Source organism: Calidris pugnax, unplaced genomic scaffold, assembly GCF_001431845.1.
Source record: "Calidris pugnax isolate Ruff unplaced genomic scaffold, ASM143184v1 scaffold1156, whole genome shotgun sequence".
Taxonomy (NCBI): domain Eukaryota; kingdom Metazoa; phylum Chordata; class Aves; order Charadriiformes; family Scolopacidae; genus Calidris; species Calidris pugnax.
In genome coordinates this window covers 22,401-36,721 of record NW_015094503.1, presented here as the reverse complement: position 1 = coordinate 36,721, position 14,321 = coordinate 22,401, and the positions used below count along the sequence as shown (strand labels likewise).

The 14,321-nt window shown below is 47.8% G+C and overlaps 1 protein-coding gene across 3 annotated transcripts; it reads left to right on the top strand.

Moving 5' to 3' along the window:
* The first annotated feature begins 68 nt into the window (after window positions 1-68).
* ILKAP (ILK associated serine/threonine phosphatase) lies at window positions 69-14,321 on the top strand. Of its 3 annotated transcripts, XM_014963026.1 has the most exons (12): window positions 69-184; window positions 920-985; window positions 1,398-1,454; window positions 2,536-2,658; window positions 3,555-3,681; window positions 5,191-5,297; window positions 5,764-5,857; window positions 7,677-7,764; window positions 9,049-9,170; window positions 12,256-12,375; window positions 13,739-13,820; window positions 14,024-14,321. In XM_014963026.1, the coding sequence occupies exons 1-12, from the start codon at window positions 139-141 to the stop codon at window positions 14,162-14,164; spliced, it is 1,173 nt and encodes a 390-aa protein (XP_014818512.1). In that variant the 5' UTR covers window positions 69-138; the 3' UTR covers window positions 14,165-14,321. The 3 variants fall into 3 exon arrangements, with proteins under 3 accessions (XP_014818512.1, XP_014818513.1, XP_014818515.1); XM_014963027.1 differs by lacking the exon at window positions 12,256-12,375 and having other exon boundaries at window positions 14,024-14,311; XM_014963029.1 differs by lacking the exons at window positions 5,191-5,297; window positions 5,764-5,857 and having other exon boundaries at window positions 14,024-14,311.

Here is a 14,321-nt window from a genome sequence, read left to right as displayed (position 1 = left end):
CCCCTTCGCGGCCGCCGATTGGCCCGGCGGGCGGATTGGCAGCGCAGGGCGGGGCGGGGCGGGGCGGAGCGGAGCGGAGCGGAGCGGAGCGGTGCCTGGGCAGGTGGGAGCTGCCTCAGCGGCGGCGCTGCCGGCGGGATGGATCTGTTCGGGGACCTTCCGGAGCCCGGCTCCTCGGCGGCGGGTGAGGGGGCCGCAACCCCTGAGCGGGTGCCCGACCGCCCGCCTGCCCTGCCTCCGCGCGGCCCTGGGACGGGGCCTCACCTCAACAGGCCCTGACAGGCCGCGGGGCCGGGGGCGAGCGCCGCTGGGCCCCGCCGGGCCTGCTGCTTTAATCCGACCGTGGACAGCGAGCCTCTCCGGGGCGGGGGGGGGGGAAGGTGGTGCTATCGGGAGCGCCCCGAGGTGGTCGGGGGTACGAGGGGGCGGCTGCAGTAGGAGGTGGCTTAAAAACCGTTGGAGAAATTACAGGGTTTGAGGTTTTGGAGGCAGTTTTCTTTTTCTCTGAGACTCGTTCGTGTGCAGAGTGTTATCTAGGTGGGTTAGGCTGTGCTGGAGCTTTTCCCCTTCTCTGTGCTGCTCCACATTATGGGTCTATGGAGAGCTGTAATGGTGTTACCTGAAACAATTTGGTGCTTTCTGGGCCCCTCACATCCTATAACATCTTGATCGGGCTGCTGAGAGGTGTTAACACAAGTTGAGTGGATTCCTGGGTAGTGGGGGGAAGCTGTTTTCCAGATGTTCACATCATCACCAGGCACGTGGTTTGTTTGGTTATGTAGGAGGTACCTAAATTAGAGATGGAAGAAAGGTCACCAAGGTTGTCCTCTCTTACCCCACTTGTGCTAAACTGAGGGCAATCATTCCAGATCCCCTCAGTGACTCCAGCAGATGCTTACTCTCCCTTGGTGTCTTACAGGGAAGGAAGCCCAGAGAGGACCTCTGCTCTTTGATGATCTCCCACCAGCCAGTAGTGCTGACTCAGGTATGGGTGCTCCCTTCCTGCCTTTAGTTTGGCTTCCCGTGGTTTCTGCATCAGCAGCTCTTAGATTAAACTTGTGTAAACCCTTTTCTTTGTTAGACAGGATAAAGACAGTTGGGTTTTTAGCACTACTGTGCAGAGCATCTGCTTTCTTCTTCTTGTGTCTTTTTTTTTTTTGATAACCAAAATGTTACATATGTTCCACGTGTATTCCATGATATGTCTCACATAAATATTACCTGAAACAAATGTAAGGGGCCTCAGTTTGCCCCCACCATCTAGTAACAGAAGTTGAAATACGTCTTGCTTTGGTAAATTGGCATTTTATAATTCCCACACCTCAGGAAAGCTGTACACAGAGCATTATTCCCACAAAGAGACAAAGGTATTTACTTGTCTCTTTCTTGTTCTCCAGGAAAAGGAGGCTCTTTACTCTTTGATGATCTTCCACCAACCATCAGGGGTGACACAGGTAAGAAGCTGTGTCAGCTCACCAAGCCTAGGCTGCCCTGCCCTTCTCGAGAAGCCCTGTTGATGTAGTGTGTTCTGTCGGATGCACGGCAAGTTCGGCTGGTGTCTGGGTCACCTGACACAGGTGGTGGTGATCTGTTTGTGCCCCAGTTGTTTAAATGGGGATTCCAACTCCTTAAAAGTAAACTTCAGTCTGTTCCCATAAGTACATTTGTCAGATGTCTTTTGGGGAAGCCCACTGGGCCTGAAAGCTCCCTGCTTTGGGAGTGAAAAGCCCGCTTTGCTTAGTGTGCTCACTAAGAGTGAGGGTAGCGCTGGTCCGGTGCTGCCACTGCCTTGGCATCTGTTGCTTTTCGGCTGTGGGCACAGACTGCCTTCTTGTTCTTAGCTGTAAATGTCTTCAAAACCAGACCGCTGTGCAGGCAAGGCTCTCTGCATGCACCCTGGTGTTTACTAGTACCTGGGAGGGGGTGAGATTCGCTGTACCATATGAGAATAAATCTCCAGAAGGAAAATGCTCGGGTTCTGACGTCATGGGAATCATTTTGCTTGCTAGCTTTAATTTGTACTCTGTCTTCTGAAACCTCTAGCAAATGTGCACATTCAGGGTAATAAAATATACTTCTTTGTATCATTTGGGGCACAATTTGTAGACAAAAATAATAGTAACAATAATAACAACTGGTAGTGTTCCAACCTGAAACATTAACTTCCTGAGCAGTTAACTGTAAAAAAGGCTGGTAACTAAGAAACGAACTGTGGGTTGGTGGGGAGAATCAACAGCCTGCCAGCCAAACACAACTGAGGTAGGGTCATGTAACATAAAGTGATCAAATCGGCGACTGCTGGCTCAGACAGCAGGGTGTGCAGCGGGCTGTATATGCCGAGTGAAGTTGTGCGTGCGTGTTTGTGGTCAGTGACTATGTTTTGTTCAGTAATAACTCTGGTCAGTTAGTACTGTGTGACTGTGCAAGCCTGTGCTCCTCAGAATGCTTTGGTAAAAAAGGACTTCCTGCTGAATTTATGCAAGTAAAACAGAGCTAGAAGACTTCAGTCACCTGCATTTTTTTGCTTTCTTTCAGCTTCCAGTGCTACTGAGCAGATCTCATTGGCAGGGAGCCATGGGAAAGGGGAGAAGAGAAAGTCCGTGGAGGAGGAAGAAAAGAATGGCAGGGAAGAACTTGTGGAAAAGAAAGTTTGTAAAGGTTTTCAGACAGTTTGAAAACAAATGTACTCGATTTGTACTTTTGATGTTGGGCTGAGTAAGTCGAGATCAAAGCTAAGCTTTGGTTCTTCAGTCCGCTTGCGTTTTCAGCGTTTGGTAGGGAGCAAGCTGCTGCAGCGATCTGTGGAAGTCCCTTGAGCTCCCTGGCACTCTCTGCCTCCCTTTCCCAGACCTTCTTACCAGCCCTGCTGAAGTGCTAGAAGCTGAGCAGCAAGCACCTCAGCATTTGCAGGATAAGTTCCTGTGCTGCCAAGAGAGGGATTGGTTGTGAAACCCCTGGAAGGCTAAAGCCGCCGCATCAGTTTCTTTTGCTACATCAACAAAATGTCTGCTGGATGGCTGCTAAGAAAGAGAGAGACTTGCTGTTACATATAGGACATTTGACTTCAAGGCTGGTGCCCGTGTGTTATGTGCAGCTTTGGGAGTAAGATGTGTTGAGGGGTACAAAGGAAAGGACGTGTTCTGGAAACCAGTAGACCCCGATTTCTTGTCCTTAGCGCTTTCTTTAAAACAATGCTTTGTTTAATCTGCAGGTCCAGTGCTGCCCACTTCCCCTGCCCCCCAACCCCTTTTTGGTAAGAGCCCTGTCCTGTGCCCAGCAGTCCTGCTTGGCTACGGCTGCCTGCCAAAATGGGGACAAGCAGCTTTTATAGCTGGCCTTGGGGGCACTTATTGTAACAATCCACATTACAAAATAAATATATCCGGTTCAGTGGAAAGTGACAGATGTGTTGTTGCAGGACAGGGGTCGTACTTCACTGTAGTGCCAGGATAGGGTTCTGAAAGCTGAAAAGTGGTTGCTGGTTAACTGGTTTTTAGCCAGAGGAGACAAAGGAGTTTGATTTATATGAGTGTGTCTGCTTTTTTCCGCTTTAGGGTCAGTGGGCATTCTTGGATTGAAGGGTTATGTGGCAGAGAGGAAAGGTGAAAGAGAAGACATGCAGGATGCACATGTCATCTTAAACGATATCACCGAGGAATGCCAGCCTCTGCCCTCCCAAATGTAAGTGGGCCCCAACTGCCAGAATAAAGCTGTGGATAGCACCCATCGTGGGGGTGAAGGAGCTCCAGCTTGCTTCAGTTAATCCCGTGATATGATCCTTTTTGTTTTGAGCAGCTGATGCTCTTAACAGCACCTGCATCGTGGTGTGTGGTTTGGGCTTGGTTATTGGAAGACCTTGAGTTGTATCACTGGCTGTGTTCCTGGGCAAATCACAGGACTAATTTATATACAAATGTCTCTCTTAGAGTGATGCTCAGTGGATTCAGTCACTGACTATACAAGGATTGTGAGAGCCTAATAACTGGATATTGAGCCTCTGTTACCCAAATGTAAGCATGGATGTTTCAAGACCCTCAGTTTAATTATAAGTAATCAGGCCTTGCCTTGGGGATTTTTAGAATCATAGAATTGTTTTGGTTGGAAGAGATCATCAAGTCCAACTATTAACCTTAGCACTGCCAAGTTACCACTAAACTATGTCCCTCAGCACTACATCTACACAGATTTTGAATACCTCCAGGGATGGTGACTCCACCACATCCCTGGGCAGCCTGTTCCAATGATTGATAACCTTTCAGTGAAGATATTCTTCCTAATATCCAATCTAAACCTCCCCTGGCACAACTCGAGGCTGTTTCCTCTTGTCCTATTGCTCCAGACCCCTCACCAACTATCTTGCTGTTTTCTGGACATGCTCCAGCTCCTCAATGTCTTTTTTTTTGTGGTAAGGGACCCAAAACTGGGCACAGCACTCGAGGTGGGACCTCACCAGTGCCAAGTACAAGGGAATGATCACTGCCCAAGTCCTGCTGGCCACACTGTTCTACAACAGGCTAGGGTTGGCCTTGGCCACACTGCTGGCTCATACTCAGCTGGCTGTCAACCGTTACCAGTGTGTAAAACCCTAACCGTGGAAATGGATAATGCTTGAAGAAGAGAAAATAGATGTCAGAACTCTCATTTGAAAAGCTTAAATGTATTAGCAAATTAAGACGTATAAGTGTGTAGGGAGAGTGTGTGTATTTGAACAAATGCTCTCAAGCATCATCCTGATACTGGATTTAGCTTGTGAAGTAATACTGTCCCAAGAGTTTTGTGTGCTGAGGGATTTGAGTTTCTTGTTTGTGGCATGGTTTTAACAAGTTTAGGCATGAAAAGAACTACAGGAATGGTTAGACTAATGTCTGTGTAGTGCTGGGGTGTTGCAGTGCCCTTGAGGTGAAATGTTTAGCTGCTTTTATGGCAAGTTTTGATCTATAAACTCTCTTCTGCCCTTCGTTTTCTTGAGGACTGGAAAATTCCAATAAAGTTCTCAGCTCAGCGCTTGCACATGTAAGTTGTGTGTGTGAGCTTAAGAGACTTGCTACCTTTGTTTGTGCCTTGGAATGCAATGTTTATTCAAGTCTGGCCAGGCCAGGGCAGGGTGCTGTGGGGATGAATGTACTTGATCCCACCCTCTGGCCAGCGGCCTTTCTCAGACCCTTTCTGCTACTCTTTGTTCCCTCACAGCACACGTGTCTCATACTTCGCTGTTTTTGATGGCCATGGGGGAGTCCGAGCCTCAAAATTTGCAGCACAGAATCTGCACCAAAACCTGATTAAGAAATTTCCTAAAGGTGAGAGGAGTGGAATAAGGGCTATAGGACAACCATCGCCTTTTCTGCCTTGACACTATGGCAGTCAATAGAGAAACTGATTTGTTTGGGCACTTCTGCAGTTCCTATCCCTTATTCCCAGTGGGCTTGTGAGACTCTGCTGTCTCCCGGGGAAGAGGCCTGGAAGCCTTTTTGGCACAAGGGTACAAGTAGCCAGTTGTGAACCACTAAGGAAATGTGAGGTGTGCTGTTGCCAGCTTTGGCAGCGCCACTTTAAGAGGAAAATACACCTGTGGGGGAGAGGGGTACTGTCATAAATTCTCCATACATGCTACCGTGCAGATTTTTAGTAGCATGAGGCCAGGATGTGCCCTAGCTGCTCTGCACTGGATCTGAGAGGTTCACTGCCTGATAGAATACTGGATGAGTGAAGGGAGGGATGATATGTTTTAGTTGGAGCTTAGTTGCTGTTTTCCCTGTATGACAGGTGAGGTAGTCAGCGTGGAGAAAACTGTGAAGAGATGCCTTTTGGACACCTTCAAACACACAGATGAAGAGTTTCTAAAGCAGGCATCCAGCCAGTAAGTGTAAATGCTTCCCATGTATTTGTATTCCTTAGCTTGCATCTCACATGCCTTAGTTCCGAGCAGGGCAGAGGAAACCTTGAGTTGTGTTTGTGCTTTGGTGAAACCCCATAGAGCTCAGCTGTGCCAGGCTGTAACTCTACCACCTGAGTGCCTGCTAGAGCTAGATCACAGCATGTTCTGGTCTTACTCTGTGGTGACCAGCCTGTAGGATACCTTAAACTAAAAAACAAGTTCAGAGTAAAAGACCAAGAACACACCTCTGTCCTTACCAGTGCACCTTGTTTGTTTTCTTTTTAAAGACTGACCATGTTGCTGAAGTGACTTATCCCTGACTTATACTGCCTGAGATGTTATCTCTGTATTGACAGCATCAAAGTGTGGCAGGAGGGTATCTGTAGAGCAGTACTTTGCAGGCTACTGTGTGTAGCTTTCTTTAGAGCTGTGTTCTTGTTAGTATGTGCTTGCCAAGATCATTTTTAATGCCCAGTGCTGAAAGACTTAACTCTCCCAATATAAGTTTACGTCTTGCTTTCTTCACCTCTTTTGAAAACGGAGGCATTTATGAAGAATGTGTCTCACCTTAAGCTTGTTTCCAACAGCTTCTTTTAAAACAAAGGTGAAAAGCCCAGCAACTACTTTTTGTGGGATAAAAGCCAGCCTGCCTCTCAACTGGGTTTTGCGTGCAAGTATCCTTATCTTCTCTCAGTCTCTGCTGAACTGACACACCAACTGTGTTGGACTAGGGAAGATGCAGTTTGCAATGAAAGTACAGTCAGTTTGTTACCAGTCCTTCATATGTTTGGGGTTGGTCTTTTTTTCTGCTTTCATGATGACACCTCTTACCCAGATGCAGGGACTGTTGATGCATCTGATTCTGAGATTCCCTGCAAACTTTCAATTTTAAGTAAATTGCAGACTAGCTCACTCTCTTAAGCCTAAAGAGATTAACAAGTTTGACCTGGCAAAAGGAAAAAGCTTCCTTGAGTCTGTCACAACAGTATGATTCCCAAACTAGTCTCTTTTTGGTCAGGAAATATGACTTATGACAAAGGTGTTACAAAGGATCTCTAGCAATAGTTGTATTGATGACAAAATGAATGAGCTTCATTCAGCTGCACCTTTAAAGTTAGGAAAAACTAGATGAAATATGTCTAGAAATGTGTCTTCCAAAGCTAATTTCAGTAGAGTGGCATCATAGCTGGGCTTCATTGCAGAGAGGACTAGTCTGGCAGCTGTAATCTAAGAAAGGCTTCTCATTTTACCTAGAGCTCCTGAGATACAAGCTTAACTACAGCAAGTGAAATATCAGGAGAGTGACTGAATGAGTGGTGTGGCTGCTGAGGTGTGGGGTGAGGACTGAGGCAGGCAGGCAGGGGTCCTGTGAAAAAAGGAAGAGAAATGAAAGCAAAAAGGCAGGTAGGTCCTGGCTGTGCCTTCCTTTTGCTGCAAAGAAGGAGCCTTCTGAGGAGGAGCTTAGGGTGCTTGTTTGTTCATGATGCTAAAGCTTCTGGGCAGTCATTTGGGCTAAGCCAGTTCCAGCTTTCCTGGGAACTGAGTGTGAGGAAGGGTTGACATGGGTGGCAGCATTTGAACATTGGCCATGCGTTTGCTGTGCATCTCCTCTGTCCTTGTTCAGCTTGCTATCTCCCACCAGCAGTTTCCCTAGCTGCTTACAGGCAGCTGCTGGAGGCCTTGTGCTAGCTGACTGCTGTGTGACAGCACATGATATTTCCTTCTGTCCCCAGGAGCGCTCTGTGACTAACTTCTTAAACATTGTTTTCCCCCTTGGTAATCTCATTTTTATTCCCTTCAGGAAGCCAGCCTGGAAGGATGGCTCCACAGCTACTTGTGTCCTAGCTGTTGACAATGTTCTCTACATAGCCAACCTTGGGGACAGCCGGGTAAGCAGAACGGAGAAGACCACTGCTGGCATCTTGATTCCTCTAAGAAATTTATTCGCCCTGAAGGGTGAAGTGGTTGTGTGGGATGTCCCAGTTGCCATGAGCTCCCCAACTGTTCCTGCAAAGTGTCTTGTTTTGCGTGGGTGCAGGGTACTTCTGTGTTCTCTCCCATAGCGTAAAACAACAGTGTGTGGTAGCTTTCTCTGGGTGGTGCTAAATATCTCATAGTATCTAGAATAGAAAAGAGTATTTCAGTTGGAAGGGACCTACAGTGATCATTTAGTCCAATTTGGGGCTGACCAAAAGTTAAAGCATATTATTAATGCCAAATTAATATTAAACATTGACAGGCTTGGGGCATTTACCACCTCTCTAGGAAACGTGTTCCAGTGTCTGACCACCCTCTTGGGAAAAAATGCTTCCTAATGTCCATCTGAACCTCCACTGGCACAGCTTTGAACCATTGCCACGTGTCCTGTCACTGAATCCCAGGGAGAGGAGGTCAGCACCTCTCTCTCCAGGTCCACTCCTCAGGAAGCTGTAGAGGTCAATGAGGTTGCCCCCCAGCCTCCTTTCCTCCAAGCTAGACAAACCCAAAGTCCCCAGCTGCTCCTCACAGGACATGCCCTCCTGCCCTTCACCAGCTTTGTTGCCCTCCTCTGGATGCATTCAAGTACCTTCACATCCTTCTGGAACGGTGGGGCCCAGAGCTGCACACAGTGCTCAAGGTGAGGCTGCACCAACGCTGAGCACAGCGGGACGATCCCCTCTCTGGACCGGCCAGTTGTGCTGTGCTTGATGCTCCCTGGAGTGCAATTTGCCCCTCTTGGCTGCCAGGGCACCCTGCTGGCTTCTGCAGAGCCTGCTGCCAGCCAGCACCCCAGCTCCCCTCTGCAGGGCTGCTCTCCAGCCCCTCCTCTCCCCGTGTATACTTGTGCCCAGAGTTACTCTGTCCCAGGTGCAGAATCGGCACTTGGACTTGTTAAATTTCATGCCATCGATCCAGATCCTTCTACAAGGCCTCGTGTTCCTCAAGACAGTCCACAGCACCTCCCAGTTTGGTATCGTGAGCAAAACTGCTAATGGGGCATTCATCTCCTCCACCCAGATCACTGACAAAAATATTAAATAGCACTCTCCCTAGGACTGAGCCCTGAGGGACATTGCTGGTGACCTGTCACCAGCCGGATGTAGCCCCATTCAGTACAACTTTCAGCTCTCTCTCAACAAGTTGTTCTTGCTGTAGTTTTGTTGTTTACTCATGAGGGTCTTTTGTCAGCACAGGCGATTCTGTGTCGTTATAATGAAGAGAGTCAGAAACACACAGCCTTAAGCCTCAGTAAGGAGCACAACCCCACCCAATATGAGGAGCGTATGCGGATACAGAAAGCTGGGGGAAATGTCAGGTAAGTGCCTAAAGGGTGTGAGTGAGCAAATCTAAACCCTGGCCCAACTTTGGGCCTGAGCACTGAGTTTCTGGAGTTACCTGAGGCTAGTGCTTATGCTAGCGAGGGCCTGGAGAGAATCTGTTGCTGCCTTGGGAGGCAGAGTGGTGCCTGAGATGTCATAAGGATTGAGCTGGTTGATGGGGGCTTAGAATGGGAGCTTGCTGTGCTGCTCCAAAGGCACAAACCCACGTGAGAGCCTGACAGTGCGATGCAAGCACGGACGTGCCTAAGCTTGACCTGCAGAGCTGGACTTGATTGTTTAAGAAGTTACCACTTGCTGCACACTGGCATTGAGCAGAACTCAATTCCTTGCTTGCAGCATTACCTCTGCCCCCTATAAGAGTGGGGGGTTGGTTTGAGAGGGCACAAGAAGCTCCCATTGGGCTTAGCTGATGCACTGAGGTGGTCTGCAGTAGGAGGGAGGTTTCTGGATCCAGAGTAAGATTATCTTAATGATCCTGTGCATGCAGGTGTGCATGGCTGTTTGGGCAGCTGGTGCTAAACACAGCAGCTGTGTCTGATTTTCCTGGCTAGGTTCTCTCCTTTCTTTGAAGGCTGTTTCTTGATTTAATGGCAGCCTCACAGTGCAGGTGAAATACCTTAGTGCCTCTGGAGGCAGAATGCCCCCCAGGGTGGGGAGGGGTGGGCTCAGTTCTGTCATACTGCCATGTCTGGAGGGCCTTGCTCCCTTCATCTGTGGAGAGCACATGCTGCTTCTTATGCTTAGCAATGATCTATCTTTGCACACAGGAAAAAGATGGGCCACTGTGTTATCTGTTTGCAGAACTGGGGGAGTGTCTCCCTGGCTGCCTGGGAGCCTCTCCCACTGCTGGTAGTTCACTATTGTGGACCCATGAGATAAGTCACAAAGACCGTGAACGTGTTGCTGCTCCTCTGGCTTTCAGGGTAAAATGAGTTCAGTTTCTCTGGTGAGCTTTTTATTTGCACGTTTTTCAAAAGACAAAGTCTGTTTTTTCAAGTTTGAGTGGCCTGCTCCACATTCAGAAAACTATCTCTTTACATCTGTGGGTAGAGCAGAAATCTGAAGTAAGGAAGGTACAAGAAGTAGTTGAAAAGTAATTAAGTACTGGGAAACTGGGAGTGTTTCTGATTGGGATATGTGGCAGCAGCACTTGCTCTGAAATTGAAAATAGCAGGAGGACCTCATGCCATGGGTAGCACTGCTTTAGCCTCCAAAGTCAGATACTCCTTCATCTTCACCTCTTTCCTGTTCAGCAGCTCTGCACAGAATAGTTGATTTGCACTGCACTAACATTGTGGCTGGTGGTTGCTGTAAATGTGATGTAAACAATTGCCATCGTTTTTCTTTGCAAGCTTGTACCACCTTCCCTTTCCAAAGGAGAGCCATGAAGATGATCAGAGGGTTGGAGCACGTCTCCTGTGAAGACAGACTGAGAGAGTTGGGGTTGTTCAGCCTGGAGAAGCCTTTCAGGAGGCCTACAGGAAGATGGGGAGGGACTCATTTTCAGGGAGCAGAGAGATAGGATGAGGAAAAATGGTTTGACACTGAAAGAGGGGAGATTCTGATGAGATCTCAGGAAAAAATTCTTTCTTGTGAGGGTGGTAAGAGCCTGGCCCAGGTTGCCCAGAGAAGCTGGGGCTGCCCCATCCCTGGAGGGGTTCAAGGCCAGGTTGGAGGAGGCTTGGAGCAACCTGGGCTGGTGGGAGGTTTCCCTTCCCAGGGCAGGGAATTGGAACTAGATCCTCTTTAAGTCCCTTCCAACCCAGACCATTGTATGATCCTATGATCAGACCTCTTCTCTATGATGTGCCTCGCTTCTTCCTTTTATCTCAAGTGGGACTGGTTGGACTATGAGATGGACTATGTGGGACTTTCCACAGTGCACAAAAGAGCCTTCTGGTGGAGAAGATACTTGATTGTTGAAAAGGTAGAGTGTGGGAAGCTGCTTCTGTTGGGCCAGCACTCAGTTAATGCAGAAAAGTTTAGCAAACAGAACTGCTTCCTAAGGAGAATTGTAACTCGGGTTTCCGAGAACTGGTTGCTGCGATCAGTGGTAGTCGTAAAGACCAAGTGATCAGGAGAAAGGGCCATGCTTCTCACTCCTTGAAACTGCCCCAAGTTGAGTCAGTCTATAGGGACTGGTATCCTGATAAGCAGAGCACAGGACGGGCTGCTGGCTCAGACCTGGTCTTGCCTGCTGCCGCTTTGCGCTTCTATGAAATACAGTTTTCTAGATACCTTGCCAAAAAATAATCTGTGAATTCAAACCTCGATGAGTGCAGTTTAGCACGTAACTCTTACTTCCCTGGCTTGCTAGGCTAAGCAGGACTTGAGTTAGGCAGGAATGTCACTGAATTTCACTGAATTTTTAGAGTTGGAAGGGACCATAGAGATCATCTAGTCCAACTCCCGTTTGACAGAGAGTAGGGACAAAAAACCCCCATACTGCCAGCATATTATCAAGTTCCAGTGAGTTCCCAATCTTCATCTTCACAGCCTCTGTCAAAAGACAGTAATTTAAGATAGCTTGATACGACGCTTTGAGAGATTAATTATTCCCATTAGATTAGAATTGGCTTAACTGTAATACCCTCTATTAAAAAGAAAAAATAAAAAAAGCTTTCCCAGCACAGATGAGACAACCAACGTGTTAGGATTGTAATGGAAATTCTATTTCCAAGGCTGGCAGACCCAAACTTGGATCTTCTTGCACACGCTGTGAATAGATAAGAAAATTGTTTCTTTACAGATGGTTTCTCCCCCACCCTGAAATGCATTTTGGGAAAAAAAAAAAAATTATTAATACAACATCACCAATCCAGCAAAACAGCCTTGAATTTTCCTGGATTCATTTCTTCTTTCCCCCTCTCGTTTCCCAAAGCTTCACACAGACATGCAGAAGAGGAAGGAGATGTTGAAAGGAAGATTTGAACTTGGCTGGGGAAGTGGGTTGAGATTTGTATGAGGCAGCTGAATGCACCATAAGAGCGTCCCCATGGGGCAGTGCAGTGAGATATGCCTGTGTGGTGAGGGCTCTCAATGTTTTCTTCCCTTGTGCAGGGATGGAAGAGTCCTAGGAGTGCTGGAGGTTTCCCGCTCCATCGGAGATGGCCAGTACAAACGCTGTGGTGTTATCTCTGTGCCAGATATCAAACGCTGCCAACTCATGCACAATGACAGGTAAAGTGTGCCTCTGTGCAAGGGTGTTGGCTGCCTCCTCGATTTGCTCAACAGAAGTAGCAATAAGCTGCATGATCCTGTATGCTTTGCTGTTAGGGCCAAGGCACTTCAGGCTGATCATCCAGAATTAGAGGATGCTTTTACTGCTGACATCTTGGTATAGTGGAATAATGCTGCTGCCTTACTATGCCAAGGTACTGGGAAAGCTGAAGTTGGAGAAACTGGCCTCACAGCAGTGATAACATCCACAAGCCTTAGGCTTCCTTCATACTCTGAATAAATTCACACACCAGTGTTCAAGCAGTTGGCTTCAAATCTCAGATCCCTATGCTGCTCAAGAGTTGTTATTAGCAGCTGTGGTGCCCACAAGTACCATTGCATTCAGCTCTGATATTTGAAGATTTAAGGTACTTTTCTAACATATGATTGGCAATGACAAATTGCTATAAGCTTTCATGTTAGTATGGCCCTGAAGGCTCTCTGAGGTGAGAATGTAACTCAGTACTGTTGCTTTTTCTGGGATCCATATCAAATGATCCACTGAAATATTTCTAAAGATAATTCTGAGCCATCGGGCCTTGAAATGATGTCTTCAGAGACATGTGCTGCTCTGGCAGGCTGGCCATCTCTGTGGGAGGGTTGTCGTTTTCCTTGTTGAGTGACTCTGGTTAGGGCTTCTGGTTAATACGATGCCCTGGGCAAGCAGGGAGTGCAACAGCACGCTCTCTCTCCCATCCTCTGATGGGGAGCTAGGAGGCAGCTCTCCTTGCCTTGGGCTTTGTAACCCCTCAACTGCCTGCAGCAATACCTCGTGGCAGAGTTTTCCAAACAGAGTTATACCTCTTGCTGGGTTAAGCTGCTCACTTGTCTTTTGAATATTTCTGTTTAAGTTATTGCATACCTCAGGAGCATGGAAATGTAAAGTATTTAAAGGGATGCATGTAAGGTATTAAGAGCTGGCTGTACTGCTGTATTTCCTTGCATTAGCTACATTCACATGCGAATGAAAAGAACTCAAAGGAAGGAAGCAGTTCCTGGAGAAATAATGGAGCTTTCCAGCAGGCTGTGGTGTATGGGGTTTCCTAGTGGTGCAGTGTCAGTAGGACTGCCAGGATATCCCAATCTAGGTCTTGCCTTGTTTGCCTGGCTCTTTGGCCTGTACTTGCGATTGCCTCAGCTCCATAAGTGGTAGGTTCTGGAGCACCAGAAGAGTTCTGGTGCTTCCAGGGGATTTTCAGATGAGCTTTATGGCATCTTCCCTTTGGATTGGAGTGTGGGCACTCTTAAAATAGCTTGGAGGGATTTTGCTGTGGCTGGGGAGCCAAAAATTCAGCCTTGGAACTTGGCTCTGCTTGATTTCCAGGTTCATTCTGATAGCCTGTGATGGCCTCTTTAAAGTCTTTACACCAGAAGAAGCTGTGAACTTCATCGTGTCCTGCCTGGAGGTGAGAAGACAGTTTTGGGGTTGAGTTTGTCAGTACAAATCACAAAAAACCTGGCTTGCAGAAATGTAATTCTGCCAGGGTGTGCTCCCTTATACCTCTGGTCATCCTTACTTGTTTTGTTCCCCATACTTGGAAATTACCATGTGCTTGTACCTGCGTGCTTTGCTAGGAGCAATCAGCGTCGTCTTTCCTCGTCCCAACAGGATAAGAACATCCAGAGGAGAGAAGGAAAGCTAGAAGCAGATGCTCGATACGAAGCTGCATGTAACAGACTGGCCAACAAGGCAGTGCAGCGAGGGTCAGCGGACAATGTCACGGTCATGGTGGTCCGAATAGAGCACTGAGAGAGGAGGAGCTGCAGCAGGACCCCCGGCTTGTGGTGGATGGAAGGGAAGAGAGAAGTCAGCGTGTGTGTGCATGTGTGGCTGGGGGAGGGAGGGTCCTGCTGGATGCTCTTCAGTGTAAATAAAGTTTTGGTTTTTTTTCTAATAGTTTTAGCTC

Excerpts from the sequence above, each read along its gene's own strand:
- ILKAP (XM_014963026.1), top strand. The coding sequence starts at position 139 with ATGGATCTGTTCGGGGACCTTCCGGAGCCCGGCTCCTCGGCGGCGG. Across the intron at positions 5,298-5,763 it reads GATTAAGAAATTTCCTAAAG|GTGAGGTAGTCAGCGTGGAG; the intron begins GTGAGAGGAGTG and ends CCTGTATGACAG. Across the intron at positions 13,821-14,023 it reads TCATCGTGTCCTGCCTGGAG|GATAAGAACATCCAGAGGAG; the intron begins GTGAGAAGACAG and ends TCGTCCCAACAG.